General features: G+C 41.5%; 2 protein-coding genes across 5 annotated transcripts; one reads left to right on the forward strand and one right to left on the reverse strand.

The window, feature by feature from the left end:
- Window positions 1–260: 260 nt before the first annotated feature.
- Window positions 261–7165, forward strand: LOC131136131 (MOB-like protein phocein). 3 transcript variants are annotated; one of them, XM_058082674.1, is made up of 9 exons: window positions 279–516; window positions 1999–2154; window positions 3710–3772; window positions 5155–5255; window positions 5330–5372; window positions 5766–5852; window positions 6012–6091; window positions 6161–6272; window positions 7006–7165. In XM_058082674.1, the coding sequence occupies exons 1-9, from the start codon at window positions 514–516 to the stop codon at window positions 7138–7140; spliced, it is 780 nt and encodes a 259-aa protein (XP_057938657.1). In that variant the 5' UTR covers window positions 279–513; the 3' UTR covers window positions 7141–7165. The 3 variants fall into 3 exon arrangements, with proteins under 3 accessions (XP_057938656.1, XP_057938657.1, XP_057938655.1); XM_058082672.1 differs by lacking the exons at window positions 279–516; window positions 1999–2154 and adding an exon at window positions 3078–3182; XM_058082673.1 differs by lacking the exons at window positions 3710–3772; window positions 5155–5255; window positions 5330–5372; ... (2 more) ...; window positions 6161–6272; window positions 7006–7165 and adding exons at window positions 2243–2332; window positions 2411–2597 and having other exon boundaries at window positions 261–516.
- rftn2 (raftlin family member 2) lies at window positions 6876–18673 on the reverse strand. Of its 2 annotated transcripts, none has more exons than XM_058082670.1 (9): window positions 18226–18673; window positions 12699–12879; window positions 12178–12286; window positions 10917–11094; window positions 10620–10838; window positions 10208–10314; window positions 9960–10063; window positions 9601–9682; window positions 6876–9505 (listed from the first exon to the last, which is right to left on the reverse strand). In XM_058082670.1, exons 1-9 carry the CDS (start codon window positions 18362–18364, stop codon window positions 9287–9289), a joined length of 1338 nt encoding a protein of 445 aa, XP_057938653.1. In that variant the 5' UTR covers window positions 18365–18673; the 3' UTR covers window positions 6876–9286. The 2 variants fall into 2 exon arrangements, with proteins under 2 accessions (XP_057938653.1, XP_057938654.1); XM_058082671.1 differs by having other exon boundaries at window positions 6878–9490.

Consider the following 18673-nt stretch of genomic DNA (forward strand, 5'->3'; position numbering starts at 1 on the left):
TAGACAACGTTTATATCAAAAATAAACCAGTTTTCACAAAGAGTCATTTTTATTTTATATAATTGATAAGCTTGTTGTTGTATTATATCGCTGGCTTGTAAAAAGAGAGGTGTTAATACATAAATGCTTGTTCCGGGGCCACGCTTCCAGAAATTTCTCATGCGCTATTGGAGGAAAAAAACAGAGGTCAAAGTTGACATTGTGCAACATTGCTCAGTGTTGAAAATCATCAAAAAAATCCAATCATACTGTGGTAACATTTAATTCTTCGTTTAAAGTACTGTTACGTGAGACGATCTTTAGTGACCTTCAGTTTATTTGGTTTTGGCTTGGAGTGTTTTGGAATTTCCTGACACTTGAGTCGGTAAGTGAAGGACACACGACATTGCGCATGTGCAGCAACCTTCTGGACGTTTCCTCACGTGGAGGGAGACACATTCCCCTTGAGTCAGGTTGTCGCTAGCAACTCTCCAGGTGTCACTTCGTCGACTTCCAGGCGTCACACATTAAGTCATGGTAAGAATGAAACAGCTGTTATGTGTATAATGTTAATTTTAGTTAAAAACCTTCGCCATTTCTTGTAAACCCTCCTCGATCGCATGCTAGCATATCTGCCGGCTAGCATCTGTCATGTTAGTAGTTGGTTACCATTAGCAGCTAGCCAAGCACATTTAATGCTAGCTTCCTATACCAGCCATTGGCAAGGTCACGCTACTAAGAAAACAATTTACACATTATCGCAATTGTTGAACATTGTTTAGAAACATTGAGAAATGCTGAGACCCAACCTATTGGTATAGTGACCTGCGAGCGAATGAATGAATGAACACCACATCCATATGTTCGAATTGACGCTACGTTCACACTGAATATGAGTGATTTAATAATCAGAGAAAATCCAATAGGTAATCACCCATATTAGTGTCATTAAAAGAGAAGTGCATAATGAACTATATGTGATAAAGTGACTTAAGTTTAGAGGTGAAAATCTGCAGTTGCAATGTAATACAGCAAGAATGCAGGCAGTTTGACCTACATTTTAATGTATTTTTTAGTTTTCTAGTCAGCACTGTTGAATTGTAGAAGAATGGAGACACGTGGTGTCTCTACAACGTGAATGCTGCTGCTACTATACTACTGCAGCTATTTTGTTGTTAGTGTGAGGCTTTAGTGTGTGTATGTTATGTTTTGTGAGTGGCCTGATTCTACCTGCATTCCTTTTTGATATCAGATGTATTTTGGGGCCGAGATAATGGGTTGTCGTCCTTCACTGCAAACAGCAAACAGGCCACACTTCCATACTTTGTCTATCCACAGTTAAAGGTCGCTATATCAACGTCAATGTTCTTTTTAGGTATTGTCAGTGAATATATGCCTAGTGTGGGCAACATTTTCATGTGCAAATGTAGTAACTCCCAAACAGCAAAATTAGAGAACCTTCAACACCCACCTCCCTCCTCCACCCTCAGACGACCTTGAGTCAAGGTTGCTTGAACATCTGCTGCCCCCAGGCAACCACTTGGGGTGTTTTAAGCAGCACTGCTAGCTGATGTCCTGTATTCATCTGTAACTTGCCAGCATTTAAATTAAATTAAATGAAGACTCAATTGTCTTCTCAGTTGTCTCTCTCTTCCTCGTCTGCCCACCCCATCAAGTTAATCATTCCTCAAGGCGGATTTGGTCTTTGATCACTTAAACAAAACTGCTTGTGCATTTATGACTACCAACACTATTGAATATATTATTCATTCAGCACTGCTATTATATTGCAAATTATTATTACAAACGCGTCAGGTTGATGGGGAAAATACAAGCTCTATAAAGCCCCCTACTGGTTTTGAAGGGAAAAAAAACTATTATGTTGCAAGACAACCTTCAGGGGTAATTTTATGAGAACTGTTGAAATAGAACATTTATAAATTAGTATATTTCCGTTGACACAGCTCACTAGTGGTCAGAAAAAACAAGTCAAATATTTTCTGTTGTGATTTTTTTCAGGCCTTCAGAAAGTTTCTGCCGCTGTTTGACCGGGTGCTGGTGGAGCGTCTCACCGCAGAGACGGTGACCAAAGGAGGCATCATGCTGCCAGAGAAGTCTCAAGGCAAAGTGCTGCAGGCCACAGTGGTAGCTGTTGGGCCCGGTTCTGTCAATCAGGTCAGAATGTCATTTGAGGTCTTGGCACCATTGGCTGTGATAAGGCATATAAACATTCTTGGTGGGTTTTGTTTGTTTTTTTTGCTAGAAAGGACATATACAGCCACTCAGCGTGAAGGTTGGAGAGAAGGTCCTCTTACCAGAATATGGTGGAACTAAAGTCAATCTGGATGACAAGGTATAGTATCCCATTTTCTTTTTCTTATCCATCTTTCTTAAGATGTCTGCTGTAATACCTTTTCTTCTGCCCATATAGGACTACTTCCTGTTCCGTGATGGTGACATCCTGGGTAAATATGTGGACTAAATCAACATCAATCAAGAAGTAATCCCCCTCCCAGCTGAGTGAAGAGATCATGTCTTCATGTCTTTTTTTTTTTTGTTACGCCAACTGTATATAATTCTAACCACATTTTGTTACAATAATAAAAGATTGTCATTGGTGTCTGTCTCATGTACATTACTTATCCTAATCAGCTATTTATATTTCAGCTATTTATGGATGATGTTTTAATTATGCTCCAATTAATGTTGACCTTTTGGGAGAACAAGATAGTTTAGTAGAAATCAACATTGGCAAAAGTTCTGATTTGGCAGAAAGTAAGCCAGGGTTAACCATAAGATTGATTACATGAAAATAGGGGATCTATTCAACTCAACACGCAAATCTCTCTACATATATATATATAATTCTTTTAGTTAATTTAGTGTGGTAGATGCCATTTTGAGGGGTCAAATGCAGTTTATGTTCAAAATTTGCAATGTAGAATTAATTGTAATTTTGTAATAATTTACTGGTAAATGAACAAACAAATGTTAGTAATTTTTAAGAGTAACAATACAAGCCAAATATTTGGAAAAGTAAAGCAGTACAATCAGTTAAATGCCCAATTTATCCATGTTGTCACTGGTGTTGAAAAGTTATGGTACAACACAGTCGCTGGCCCACATCCGGGTATTCTGTCGAGATGGTCATGGCGGAGGGTACTGCAGTTCTCAGGAGGAATCGGCCTGGAACCAAGGCGAAGGTACATTATGAGCTAACGGGAAGGGGAGAATATTGCTTAAGACAAACAACCGACTCGTTGTGATTCATTGTCGCTCGTTTGGTATTGTTTTACCGCCTTTGTTGGGTCGAATTTGTCGACCTCGGACTTCACTTAGGGAAGGCCTGAAGCCGTAGATAGGCTAGCTTACGTTAGCATTGCCTCCGTTTAGTTGCGAGACTGACTATACGTCGATGTCCTCCGTTTGACAAAGATTGTAACTCATTTGCCTCTATAAACGAACGTGTTAGTGTGGCTACGTTTAAAAATGTTACGAATAAACAATTTGTTTTTTTACTGGCATAAAATCCTATCTATTTGTGTTAGTTTTGTAAGGAAGCAGTCATAGCCTTGTAGCTAGCCTCCAGCTACCTTCGCAATCGTGAGTCATGGCCGAACGTAACACGTAACAGTGAATGTATTTATATATTTAGCACATTCGTGTGCTTTTGTTGGAAGTTTGTAAGCATTTATGATTTTGTGAAGTAAATCTCACGTCAATCCCGTAGGACTTCTACAACTGGCCGGATGAGTCATTTGAAGAGATGGACAGCACCCTGGCTGTTCAACAGGTGCGTGTGCATAAATATATAGAGTACAGTGGAACCGTGGTTAGCGTCATTAATTCGTTCAAGGACTGACTGACGCCAACCGAATGCATTTTTGCCATATGAAATAATGGAAATCTAATCCGTTCCAGAAATCCAAAAATGTTAACACAAACCTGTTTTTATTCCACATTAATGAGATGGTTAATTTCCTCCTCGCTCCACAAATGTGCTGTTTTGTATTAGAGACGGACGCAATTTATTTCAAGAAATAACTGGGAACAGTAGTCCTCAATGAAGGTAAAAGCAACCATAAATGTTCATGTATCCCTTTCATTCATAATTTAAATGCATTTAGAATTCTTTTATGCACGTCAAACTATAATTGTAAAACTATTTTTTTGTTTTAACATTTTTGAGAGGCAACTACTGATGGTGACTTAGACGAGGACATAGCTTCCATTTCTAGTTGCCATTTTGTTTGCTGGCTAATAGGTTGCTAACAAGGAAGGAAACGTTCTGATTTAAAAACATATATGTATACTGCATATTAAGGATATACATGGACTCACGCAGTGTGACAAGACTTGTGCCATGTTGTGGGCTAACCAGAAAACCGAGGCGAGATTGTGGCGTAAATAAACCTGGAAATAAACTAAAAAATGCTCACCGAGACGGGTGCTAACTGAGGTTCCACTGTGTATGATTGTTTGTGTGTTATCGAGTTAATTTTCCACACCCTTTGCAAATTAGTTATATTGGCGTGTCCACTTGAAGAAAAAAAAGTTGGGCTACACACAAGGAAAATAGATTTACTCCGATTGTTTTATTCATAAATATATTGCAGTAATTTGTTGCTCAACAGAATTTGTGTTGCGCAATCAATTGTGCCCTAAATCAGTGATCCCTAACATTTTTAAGGCCACTGACCTTCTCGTTTCTATCAAACCGCTGACAGAACCAAGGGAAGAAGACAAAAAAACCTGATTTAGTTGCAACTGAAGTTTGTCATGCAGAGAGAAGATGTTGGTGTGTTTTTTGTTTTTTACCATCCGTGTCTTGTTTTGTTCGTGGTCAGCACTGAAAATTCAGCTATACACAAGTAACAAGGAAATTGTGGAAAGTATAGTATAATGTATAGTCCCTTTTAACTTGAATCCAAAGTGACAAAGCAACAAACGTCTTCCCTTGCACACAACAGACACTCAAGGGATTAGACACATTCGCATGGCTGGAAATGATGACACCACGTTGTCAGTCGCTGCTGTCATAATTTGGGTTGAATTTTGCTTACTTTCTTGTTTCCCCATGATATTTATTGACCTGGGAAGTTTTTTCAGCTGCCCGCAGTTAGAATACTTGTTAATCAGTGATCAGTGTTGTTATAACACCTCTTTGTGTTACAGTACATTCAGCAGAACATTCGCTCCGATTGCTCCAACATTGACAAAATCCTGGAGCCCCCAGAGGGTCAGGATGAGGGCGTGTGGAAGTATGAACACCTCAGGTATGAATGTGTGCTACTACACTGTATACTACAGTTTTATTTGGTTGTAAATTTTGTCATGTCATGATTTGCAGGCAATTTTGCTTGGAGCTGAATGGACTAGCGGTGAAACTGCAGGTAGGTGCACCTCAGACACACTTTAAATCTCTGGCTTTATTGACAGTGACATATTTATTTATACTTTAACATATGTTGTCTTATTCTGTGGCATTAAGAAGCAGAGTTACAAGGCATACCACTAACTACTGTGCATAGTTGTAATGACAAGCTACATTCACAGACCGTTCCATTACAATATGTTTACAAGCGAGATGGAAAAGGTAGTGCCAAATCTATTTGCGGTGGCTCGCCACAAATACATCAATACATGTCCAACACTGCCATGAAAGATAATATTTAACAAAAAAGCACAACTCAAGACGAACTGACCTTTTATTTGTCTACTTCGTCAAAACTCAAATGTTTTCACCAAAACGCTTTTGAGTGATGTTGATGATTCCTTCCTGTCAGAGCGAGTGCCACCCAGACACATGTACCCAGATGACGGCCACTGAGCAGTGGATCTTTCTATGTGCTGCCCACAAGACTCCTAAAGAGGTGAGTCCCAAGCTGTGTTTTTGTTTTTGCTTTTTACTGGCCCTCAGCATATTGTAAAAATTAAATTATTTTGCTATATTATGTGGATATTACACTCATTTGCTTTGTCAGCTGTAACACAAAGTTGTTAAGTGTTGAGTGTATTTGATGTATTTGCAGTGCCCCGCCATTGACTACACCAGGCACACGCTGGACGGAGCTGCCTGCCTTCTCAATAGTAACAAATACTTCCCCAGCAGGTTAGTTAACATCCCCACCCCGTGCCCATCACAATGGTGATTGTATGTACCTTTTATTTGCGCTTGCAGGGTGAGCATCAAGGAGTCGTCGGTGGCCAAGCTGGGCTCCGTGTGTCGCCGCATCTACAGGATATTCTCTCACGCCTACTTCCACCACCGCCAGATATTTGACAAGTATGAGGTTGGTATGGACTATGAACAGGAATAGGATAGACCATTAAAAAAAATAATAGCACTAAAACTACTGGTGTGTAGATATCACGATCTTCTTAGCATGAAGTCACATATTATTTTACATTGTGTTATTGCCAAATAATACTGTGAGGTCCACGTCCCCCAGCTGATTGCGGTTGTCAGCCATGTTTTTGAGTTGGACCTTGTTAGTTCCAAGTGGGGGATTTCCAGCTTTGCAGCAGACTAGAGTGGATGAATCCAGTCCAGTCCAGTGCAGTCCTGTAGGTGGCAGTCATGTTCAATTCTACAAAAGAACTGAAGGAGAAAAAAAACCCAATCTGACCTTGTATTTTTTATATTATTATCTGGACAGCATTTCCCTGGCACACATTCTTATTTAATTGACCTTCTAATTGAAGGGTCGTCTTCAACTCTGGAAGACCTTGGCTGTGTTTCAAACCACACACTTCCGGACTTATACTTGAATAAGTATACAATGAATACTGTGTTCCAAGTTCCTTAGGGTGCATATAGCAGACATGACGATCGCAGTATTTATATCCATCATCTTCACTTCTTTTACATTGTGAATAGCCACCACATGAGATAGGCCCTCCCCTTCTGCTTTAGGTGGTTATGCTCCATAACAACCCTTGACCTGAAGACGGAGTGTCTTAATGAAGGATGCGAATTTCAATGACAGAGCGCAATCATAGTCATCATGTCTTCCTCTTGGACAGAATGAAACGTTCCTGTGTCACCGCTTCACACGCTTTGTGATGAAGTACAACCTGATGTCAAAGGACAACCTGATCGTGCCCATTCTGGAGGAGGAGGTGCAGAACGCATCGTCGGCCGGCGAGAGCGAGGCTTGAGACACACCATATAAAAAAAAAGAAAGGGAGACAACAAAGAAAACAAACTATAGACAAACACGTCATCTATTCCACACTACTGTACAGTGTACTAAGACTCCTGCCTGGTGACTGTTCCTTAGTCACCTGTGTCTAAGCAAAAAAACCCAACAAAAACACAAAAAAAACCACCTGCAGGATCATTTATTTAACCTTCTCTTTGTTTGTAAAAAGCACCACACTGTCACACGTCTCCTTTAGGGAACATTTTATCGTTTAAGCAGCTGGATTTGCAAAAAAAAAAAAAGGTAATCACAGTGCTCTATATTGTTGACAAAGGCACACACTGACAGTTACCCCCCTGTGTAAATAAGCCCCAATCATAACCTGTTAGGTCTCGTTTTCTGATGGTGCTTCACTTTTCTTTTTTTTACACATCTGCCTCTGTTTGCATTGTCTTGTTTAGTGGGGAAGGGTTTTTCGATGGCTTGGGGGTTGGGGTATCCTCGTCCCATTAAGTGGATCAATGAATAGATTTATTTACGATGCTACAAAACAACAACAGGCGTGACTTGTGTGGTAGAGAGCAACTTGTAGTTTACTCCCAAGATATATTATGTCCCCCTGTTTATAGATGCGCCCCAATGTCAATGTGCTCAAAAAGGCGTCCATATCGGCCATGTTTTAAACCCGACCGAGCGCCACCTTCCTTCTGTCGCCTGCTCCTTCATTAACTTATTTTCTTAAGCCAACCCACTTTTCTTGGTTTTTAAATGGACTAAAAATAAATTTTGTTACTGTTGACATTTTCATGATGTCTGTTAATAAAAAACTTATTCTGGATTTTGCCTTGGAATGTTAATTGGCATGAAAGGAAAAATAATGGGGGAAATAACACCTGTGTTTATTCCAATAAAAACACTCTTTTCAGGAAAGGAAACAAATATACAACTCAAAAATGACAGGTGGAATTACAGAAATCTGTTTGAATGGCTTTTTCACTGCAGTAGCAAAATTTTACTTAAAAATATGAAAGGAACATTTTCATGACATGGAAGAATGCTAGATTGCATTTGCAAATATTAACAAAGAAACGTGTGTCTTCAAATCATATAATACTGCTGTTGGCTTTGTAACGCAATGATTTAAGTCATTTGTTCTCAAACTGTGGCACATGCACCATTGGTGGTAGGCCGGTCCCATCTTGTAGTTCTCAGGAGTAAAAAAGCAAAACAAACCAAGAACCATACACACAGTAAGCCCCCGCCAGGGTGCTGTATTTCACTGAGTCAATTCACTCCAACATTTCCAGCAAGAAGACACTTTGACAAGATGAGATACTGTATGTAACTATATTTTAGTATGATACAGTAGATTATATACCTGTAATTGTTTTTAATGTGTAAAACAATTAAAAAATGCATAATAACTGTGAATGGCAAGCTTTACAGTACCTAAAATAGGCATTTTAAGGGTTTTACATCGTGTATTCATGTTTTTTCCACTCTTGAGGGAAACAGCGGGGGCTACTGGATATGAAATGTACAAATCCAAAAATTTGCTGAGAAGTCTAACCTTAAAGGTGGAACAGTACTTGCAAAATATTGTTGAGGTACAAAATTTTGAGAAGTGTTGACTTTTCTACCCATTCAAGGACTGCTAGTACCATACATACTTAATACTGTTAAAACATTTCAAGTTAAGAATAGAAGTATACGGTTGTCCAACATATTTTGCTAAAACAAAAAATTAGGATTCAAGGGGAATTTATCAAGTCCCATAATTTTGCTCCATATTGTATTAAAATGAGCTTTTTAATAATCAAATCTGCCCTTTTTATCAGTCTGTGATGGCCTCCCAGGTTCCAGGAAGGTAATCAGGAGGTGCTTGGAATGTTTCAGGACATCTTTAAAGGGTAAACAAAACCCTCGAGGACACAAAAATACTATAAAGGAAAGCAGCTAATTGGAGGAGGAAGAGGACCACCGGTTTCCTTTCACAAATGTGTGCATACTGTTAAGTGGTGTTGTGCATAAATCTTCTGATCTTGTCTCATTATGGCTTCTGTTAAAAAAAGTGCTTCCGCAGGAGTGTGATGGTGAGAGAAATGTCTGGAAGATGTAGACCTCCATCCAGGACCTAATGAGCATCAGTCCGAAGAATAGGTTCACATGCAGGTGACCTCTGCTTTCCCCTCCTCTGGATCGAAGCCTGCCTCGTCCAGGTGGGACAACGAGTTGGGGAACCCGCCTCCGAACACTGGGAATCCCCCGATGCCTCCGGCCACAGCAGAGAGCTCCTCCCTCGGTGCAGCACTGCTCACAGACCGGCTCAAGGAACGGCTGGCCACATCGCTGTGCACGGGCAGGATCTGCAGGTACAGTGGCTTATTTGATGTATTTAAAAGGTGAATCCATTGCCGCAATTCCAATATTGCCCACCAGGGTGCAGTGCAGTCAGTAAATCAGTAAAACTTCTTACCTGGTTCCTTTGTTGTGCTGGAGCCTGATTCCTAACGGGCCTCTGAAGAAACACAACCTGCTTGGTGGCTAGATTCCCATCACTATCAAGAAAACAAATAGTTAAAACGCAAGCATGAATAGCATACAAATCACTGCTAACCTGCGCCATCTAATCAGATCCAATCCAAAAATTTCAAAGATAAATATGCTCTGTAGTGGTATTAAATTTAATAATATTTTTTAATTCAGTGGTTGTAGTTGGTAGTGTCAATTGAAAAGCAGTATTACTATCAATTTAAATCATTTTTTGGTGGGTCAGCGAGTCTATTTGTGTTATCCAGAGTAAATAACATATTGTGTTTTGTTCATATTGTTTACCTGTCATGGCGGATGATGGGAGTGGGCAGCACACATGTGAGCAGCCATCCAAACTCGGCCAGAGTGTGAAGGAGTGGCCCGTAGTCAGTTTTCACGTTGGAGCCCTGCGCATGGTTAGTACATCACAGCATATGATGTCAAACTCCAGACACCCCCAAATATGTGCTGTGATAGTTGCGAGCAGCACAGCATACATGATAAATTGCAAGCGTTACAGTATATTTATTGATATGGACATGTTTTCTGACCTCAATGACGGTCCACTGTTCCACCACAATGGTGTCGTTGGCAGGAGGGGCGGTGCTCTTCTCCTCATATACAAACAGGCCCTCCAGTGACCTTGGTACAGGCTCTCCTGAAACGTGGAGAAAAATCATATTGTTATGAAGACACAAGGCAGATATATTGGCCAGCATTCTAAGAGATCTTTTGAAAGTGGTTCCAAACAAGGCCAGGGTTTTAGACATAATCTTCAGAGTGAGCGCTCTGGTGAAAGAAACAGGAAGTGTTCTAAATATAAACATGGACAACTGGAGGGATTGGTCATAATCACAACAGGACGAGCCCCGTTTTAGAAACAAGAATCCATTTTCTATAGTAAAAGGCTATTGGATATTCCAAAAGCAACAATAGCACTACAGGAGGACAAAGACGCCCGACCTTTAGGAGTGTCCCAGTAAACAAAGGAGTCCACCAGCGACCAGCCTCTGCGGTAGTAGGCTGCCGTCAGCTCCAACCAGTCGGCCTCGAGAGCACTGACCACTTGACCTTTCCTGGACACACGCATAGAGAGTGCCCCCTGGTGGTACTGACAGGCCAATGAATCCAGAGGGGCACAACCGGGAGCCCAGGCGTGGAAAAAGACCAGGAGTCGCATGTCTGCAAAGAAAGAACAAGGCTGGGGGTCAAATTGGACGAACACCAATAGAACATTGGAACAGAGGGAAGTCCACTGACCAGGGCTGTACGTGTTCTCCTCCAGGTCCCTGTCTCCAGGTGGGGTGCGAGGAGGAGAGTGCGGAGGTGAGCGGCAGCCTCTTTTTGGGCTGTGCATCCTGCCGCCATTGCTCAGCCCACTCACCTGCTGGAGGACTGAGCCAACGAAGCGAACCCCTCCTCGGGCGCTGCTGTTCACCTTAGGGAAACACCAAAAAAGGACACCAGTTCACTGATAGTCCAGAGTAGGGAAGGCCATAATAATATGTGGAATTGTTTGTTGAAGCAGTGGAGGCAAACTGGAGTGCACTACTTAGCCCCACTAATTGAGAAGCACATCCACAAAGATCTTCTCTATGGTACTACTCCTCCTCAAGGAAGCATTATTCTACCCAATACAACACTGGCATGGAAACAGGAGTTCAGAACATGCAGAAAAGGATATCAAAGTGTTGACCCTGTCAAGACCCTGGCACCCAGAATCTTTTGTTCTGTTTTGAGGCTTTTTTCGCTGGCTCATGTGGACAGTGGTTGGTTGTCTTTCATGTATGAAGACAGTGGTTGGTTGTCTTTAAATGTATGAAGACAGTGGTTGGTTGTCTTTCATGTATGAAGACAGTGGTTGGTTGTCTTTAAATGTATGAAGACAGTGGTTGGTTGTCTTTAAATGTATGAAGACAGTGGTTGGTTGTCTTTAAATGTATGAAGACAGCGGTTGGTTGTCTTTAAATGTATGAAGACAGCGGTTGGTTGTCTTTCATGTATGAAGACAGTGGTTGGTTGTCTTTAAATGTATGAAGACAGTGGTTGGTTGTCTTTCATGTATGAAGACAGTGGTTGGTTGTCTTTAAATGTATGAAGACAGTGGTTGGTTGTCTTTCATGTATGAAGACAGTGGTTGGTTGTCTTTAAATGTATGAAGACAGTGGTTGGTTGTCTTTCATGTATGAAGACAGTGGTTGGTTGTCTTTAAATGTATGAAGACAGTGGTTGGTTGTCTTTCATGTATGACGACAGTGGTTGGTTGTCTTTAAATGTATGAAGACAGTGGTTGGTTGTCTTTAAATGTATGAAGACAGTGGTTGGTTGTCTTTCATGTATGAAGACAGCGGTTGGTTGTCCTTTCATGTATGAAGACAGTGGTTGGTTGTCTTTAAATGTATGAAGACAGCGGTTGGTTGTCTTTCATGTATGAAGACAGTACTTATCACATATAAAGTGCCTTGTCATATGTTCTATTGTGAATTGACGCTCCGTCAAACAAAATTGACTTGACAGTCACCCTGTCGATGAGCGCTCGAACTGTGTCGCCCGTCAGCGATTCCCCGGGTAACGGCCACTCCTCCACTCTCAGCATGGGCACGCTGTGACACATGGACGCCGTCTGATGACTGGAAACAACAACATAAAATTAAACTACCAACATCAAACTTCTAGAAAGCTGTTGCAGTTTTTTTAAGTGTTATTCATCTTTAAAATTCTGGCCCCAGGAGTTGAACCTTTGTTTTGTTCTAACTTGAATGAATGAATGCCAGACCTCACCCTATTGGTTACTCATCCCTGTTGTCAAGTGGCTTTCCAGCCAATAGAAGCGAGCTATTCAGTCAGACAAACAAGAGTTAGGCCCTCGCCAGCGTGACCTTCTTGCATATTTTGCATGAAATATGCAGCTGTCTCCATCAATCATTCATGCGTTTACTCGACAGTTTGCTGCTCAATGAGGTGGCACAGTGAGAGCATGTGGTGCCAATGAAAGAGCGTCACTTCAGTTTTCTAAGTTTGCACTAAGCGTTGTTGGCTTACCTCAATCTGGGCCGAGCTAGGACGGCGCGGTAGAGCAGGCTGAAGGGGAGAGAGCGCGTCCGGCCCACAGACAGGATGATGGGGTGCAGGGCTGCCAAGACGTAGCCTTGCGTGTAGTATGGCTGCAGAGCCTGGGGCAGCTCCGCCAGTGAGGATACGTATTGAACTGTGGGACGGCTACCTACAACATGATGTGGTGGACAAAATCCAGGTTGTTATCTCAGCTCAGTATGAATTGTGATACATTTTTTTGCAACAAACCATGACATCATGCATGTAAACAATAGTATGGCATGTGTAACACACATGACTTTCACACCAACAGCTCAGAAGCCATACCAACATTTTCAAGCGCATGCAGAAGGGAAATAATACTTCATATCCTGCTACTTCCTCAAGCCAATTATTGTTGACCACATAACATCTTACTTGACTACTATTTCTGACAAAGTTAACCAAATTCCACTGAGCAGAAAATGTGAGTTTTCAGCGTTTGCTAAAATAAGTTGAAGTGAAATAAACAATTAAAATGAATATATACTGTGATGGCGGCACGGCGGTCCAGTGGTTAGCGCGCAGACCTCACAGCTAGGAGACCAGGGTTCAATCCCACCCTCGGGCATCTCTGTGTGGAGTTTGCATGTTCTCCCTGTGCATGCGTGGGTTTTCTCCGGGTACTCCGGTTTCCTCCCACATTCCAAAAAAACATGCTAGGTTAATTGGTGACTCCAGATTGTCCATAGGTATGAATGTGAGTGTGAATGGTTGTTTGTCTATATGTGCCCTGTGATTGGCTGGCGACCAGTCCAGGGTGTACCCCGCCTCTCGCCCGAAGACAGCTGGGAGGAAAAGGCGGTAGAAAATGAATGAATATACTGTGATCTTTTTGATAATTGAAAGATTAATCGACAATCCTAATAGCTGTTAGTAGCAGCCTTATTTGATTCAGCTAAATGCTAATGTTAGCTCTGCCCGTGACCACATGAACACACCCCGGTGTAACCTTGCAAGCGACATGCGTGTTTTGACCGCAGCTCCTCCAAGCTGTGGTCAACTAAAACATCATGGAATACTCGGCTTTAAAAGTAGTTCTAGCTCTGCCCCCTTCAGCTATGAGCCCAGTGCATACAGTAGTGGAGAGACAGAAGCCCAATGAACTCAGTCAAGTTGGGCAAACAGAGCTACAGTTTACTGGCATTCCTGCGGGATCGAACACCCCACCCTACCCCTCTTGTGTGGATGTACAACAACAACAACACAACATTCCTTAGCTGCACAGTGGACACAGGCCACTTTTACGACGACTCTAGTTACATTTTAGCACAAAACAGGTCGAGTAAAACCCTGGAATACCAGTCTAAAGTTGAAACAAGGCTGTATTAATGTGCCCCCTGAGGACCATACACAAGCACACACACACGCACATTCACACACACACACACACACACACACACACACTGTGTTTTGAGTAGCAACACCCCCTCCCATCCCGCTACCACTGGCTCTGTCACCAGCACACTGAGGCCTCTGTTCAGAGCTCTGAGGGACCAACAAAAAGAGACAGAGGACAAAGTAAAAGCACTGACGGAATGGCAAAGAGGCGGAAAATAAATAGAGGTGGGAAGCATGAAACGTCTCATGAAACCATGACAGATAAGCGAGGCAGAATGGGGGGTATTTTGGAGCAAAACAGGCAGTTTGAAGTGAGGTTTTTTATGAGTCTATTAGTGCATAGGCGAGTTTTAGGAAGGTATAATGAGGAGAAATCTGACTGGCAACAAGCAGATCAGTGACACAGTGAAGTGTAAATAAGGGTTGCGGCTATTTTCTACATGCTAACAAGCTCACTTCCAGCAACCATCATATTTAGTAAATTGCATTAAAATCAATACCAATTGGATTAATTATATATATATTATTGTTTATTTTTGTTAGCTTGCCACTGATTTAGTCAAGGAGCTAATGTTAATACGCTAAAACCGTATTAATGTGCAAATTTACACAACAACGCTTCATTATCTCAACATCAGACTCGCCCAGACGGAGATTGGCGAGGGCGGTCATCCACGTGCCCATCAGCCTTTGTCAGATTTAATAAATCAAAATCCCCACTTTAATCTGAAATAATCCAGATGAGCAGATTAGGCAGAGATTATAGAAAACTGCACTCATCCCTGGAAATGACGATAGACACATACATAGTTTCATAAATAGGACAGGGAACATCGGTGCCCATCAATATACTGTATCTATGTGGGAAAAAAAGGTCAACAGACTCTTTAGTATGCGGGTTTGTGGTATTTTGTGTTAGTGAGTGTTTGTTTGAGGAGTAGACAATAAATGGCAACACACCCCCGTGGTCATGTGTCGTCTGGGTCCTCTTTTCTGTGTTATTCTACAAGACTATTATTGTTTTTCTCAGTAACCTCTGTGTTAGTCACTGCTATTAATGGGCAAGAAAAACACAGATGTCCGTACATTTTTTGCCACAAACTATAGTCCGTCTGGGACTTCTTAGCAGGGGTCAAAATCGCAAAAAAAACAATTTTTGAATTCTTGATGAGTTTGTAAAACATAAATCCAGATGTATGAGACATCTGCATTATTTACAGTATAATGACTAATAAGATAAATCTCCTTAAAGAAATACAATACTTTTAATGACACTGATTAAAATTTTAACTTTTTTTAATCCTAAAAATTTCAAGGTAAACCTCTTATGTACTTATTTTAATTTCATTGTCATTAAACAAATTTGCCATGTCCCATTAAGCCTAATAGGCAGTCAATTAAATATGTATCATTCCAGAAAATTATTATCACACATACTTTTTTTTAAAGTTAAGTATTTTATTCATTCATTCATTCATTCATTTTCTACGAGGGTCGCGGGGGTGCTGGAGCCTATCCCAGCTCTCTTTGGGCGAGAGGCGGGGTACACCCTGGACTGGTGGCCAGCCAATCACAGGGCACATATAGACAAACAACCATTCACACTCACATTCATACCTATGGACAATTTGGAGTCACCAATTAACCTAGCATGTTTTTGGAATGTGGGAGGAAACCGGAGTACCCGGAGAACATGCAAACTCCACACAGAGATGGCCGAGGGTGGAATTGAACCCTGGTCTCCTAGCTGTGAGGTCTGCGCACTAACCACTCGACCTAAGTATTTTTTTATTTAAACAAAAAAATCATTATGAATTATATTGATCTTTTTCATTATTTCAGTTACCAAATATGGTTCCTTGCCATATAAAGCTAAGCCATCTTTGTCATGATCATAGTCAAAGCACAGTGTCAATCATGATGTGATTTAATTTCAACCCAACTAAATACAAGAGTAATCAACTTTTAAAGTCCTTCTGACCTGGATGTACTCACTACACTGAAGCTACATATCTTTCTAGGACGCTGTCAAACTTCTCTTGCACTTGAATGTGGAGATGGAGCAATTAGCACCCTCCCCCAGTCCCTCCTTTCTCAGCTCCCAGAGCTCCTAGTAACCCCATTCTACATGCACCTAGAAGAAATAGGAGCACATCAAACCAATCACATCTCCTGGCCTGACATGCTGAGATGTTTTTGTACAGGCTGAGCAAAACTTTATTGACAATAATATTCACATTTGTGAGGCATCTGTCAGCCAGGTGCACCTCAGCCATGTGGTCACATGATTTAGAATGTTACAAATCATTCCAATAGTTCTTTACTGTGAAGCCACTTCAGTCCCTCTGAGCTTGCTATAGCATCAAACAAAGACTACAGAGACCCTGGCTGGAATCTAGCTAGCACAGATGGCGCTTTTGGGGCCAATTCTATTGGTTTTATATCGGTTTCATCCATGCAACATAACCAGATTTGGACCCGACCCGCTGCATCTGTCCAGGTTTTTCTGTGTATCTACTTGGTTGCTATTCCTAAACAACATAAAAAGTGTAACTTTGCAAGAAAATAAGCTGCAAAACTCCAACAATGAAGTCGTCAATTAACAAATAATACAATTTTAATGTTCAGGTGCATGAAGTCATCATTTTGCAGTAGAAAGCAATTTGTTATTTTACTATTTTCATCTTTTCAATGTGCACCAAACACGTTTGTACAGTTATGCAAGGTGGTGTTTATCAATGATAAATGGTCAATTACACATCACATCTATGTAGCATGCTGTACTGGTGCATGTGCAAACATACCATAATGTTCATGGTTTCGCTTATTTCGTACATGCGGTGCAAAAATTGCATTACATCACAGGTTTACACTTGCACATTGAAACATGTCCGAAAAGGAATAGGAAGATGCAGATCTTATTTAATCCTACACCTTCTCCCGTGCTTGAGTATGGATGGCATGGCACATTCACAAGTCAAACAATATGGACATTACATATGGTCCGTCAGTGCTCGTTGTGCAACTTGAAACTGACTTTGAGCCATGTTATATCGTTATTGTGTTTACACGATGGTCTCCCATTCATAACCTAATCACCATTTCCTTTCCAAATGGGTCACACAGCCACCAGCGGACCTCATGAAGGGATTTAGCCTCTGGGAAAAAAAATAACCACACTCCTCTCAGAATATCACGAAATTAGATTCCATATCACTGTTTTTTTGCATTCTGATGCTTTAAAATGGGTTACCACTAGTAGTCAATGAATGCGTGTGTGGACTACTACTACTACTACTTGCCCAGACAAGGAAAAACCTCTCCTGACCTATTTCTCCATAGGCTAAAAGAAGGAGCCTGTTGCTAGGAAGAAGATACTCTACCCCACTTTAATGAGCTCAGATTTAAAGCAAGCACATTCAATTCAGTTGCACTTTACAGGCATCAGAAGAATGATATCAAACAGTAGTATGCTTAGGGAAGATGTTTTCTAGTTTGGAACCATAGAGTGATCAGGAAGTAGGACTGTGACATTTTTCCTAACCAACCATATGAGAAAATCAATAATAAATGTGAATACAATTTAAAATAAACTTTCCTGAAATGCAATTAAATAAAATATTGTGCAAATCACAATACTTTGAAAAAAGCTCAACATTAAACAAGACAAGGGGTTAGCGCGCAGGCCTCACAGCTAGGAGACCCGAGTTCAATTCCAGCCATCTCTGTTTGCATGTTCTCCCCGTGCATGCGTGAGTTTTATCCATGTACTCCGGTTTCCTCCCACATTCCAAAAACATGCTAGGTTAATTGGTGACTCCAAATTGTCCGTAGGTATGAATGTGAGTGTGAATGGTTGTTTGTCTAAATATGTCCTGTGATTGGCTGTCGACCAATCCAGGGTGTACCCCGCCTCTCGCCTGAAGACAACAGGGATAGGCTCCAGCACCCTCAAAATGAATGAACGAATAAACAAGACTTGAAGCACACCATTACAGTAATAATAATAATAATTTCTGCGATTGAGTTAACAGACATCCGTGGACCCCCACAAAGAAAAAAAACAATTGCCTTGAAAACTATGTGAATTTCTGTAGGTTTGGCGTTAAAGTTGAGCATTTTGAAAAGTAAATACCTTCCAAGCTGAAGTCCAGCAAGACATAATCGTAGACTGTCTCAGTTTTGGTCTCCACTTGAGGTCTCTTCAGCGTAGAATAGATCTTCCCGGGACTGCTGTCCTCCGGGTCCTCCAGCTTTCTCAAGCCGCAGCCCATGGCCTCAGAGGCGGGCAGAGAGCACCGGAGGAGCCGCTCCAAAAAATAATAAAAAATCCAAAACCCCAACAATTCTCTCTTGAGACTCCAACCGCCGTCAGACTCTCCCTCCCGGGGTAGCTCACTTCTGACGGGATGCGGTCATCCTTACACGCGGTGATGGCGCTGGTGGTCCTCCAAGGGGGAACAATTCTCGACAATGGAGACGGAACAAAGTATGTTTGTATGACTTCTTCTCCCGCTGTGGGATGTGACTGTGCAGCGTGGGGAGGCGGAGTGGCGCGTTCTTCCCTTGGATAAAAACTTTCC

The sequence above is a fragment of the Doryrhamphus excisus genome, chromosome 9 (genome assembly GCF_030265055.1).
Source record: "Doryrhamphus excisus isolate RoL2022-K1 chromosome 9, RoL_Dexc_1.0, whole genome shotgun sequence".
Lineage (NCBI taxonomy): Eukaryota > Metazoa > Chordata > Actinopteri > Syngnathiformes > Syngnathidae > Doryrhamphus > Doryrhamphus excisus.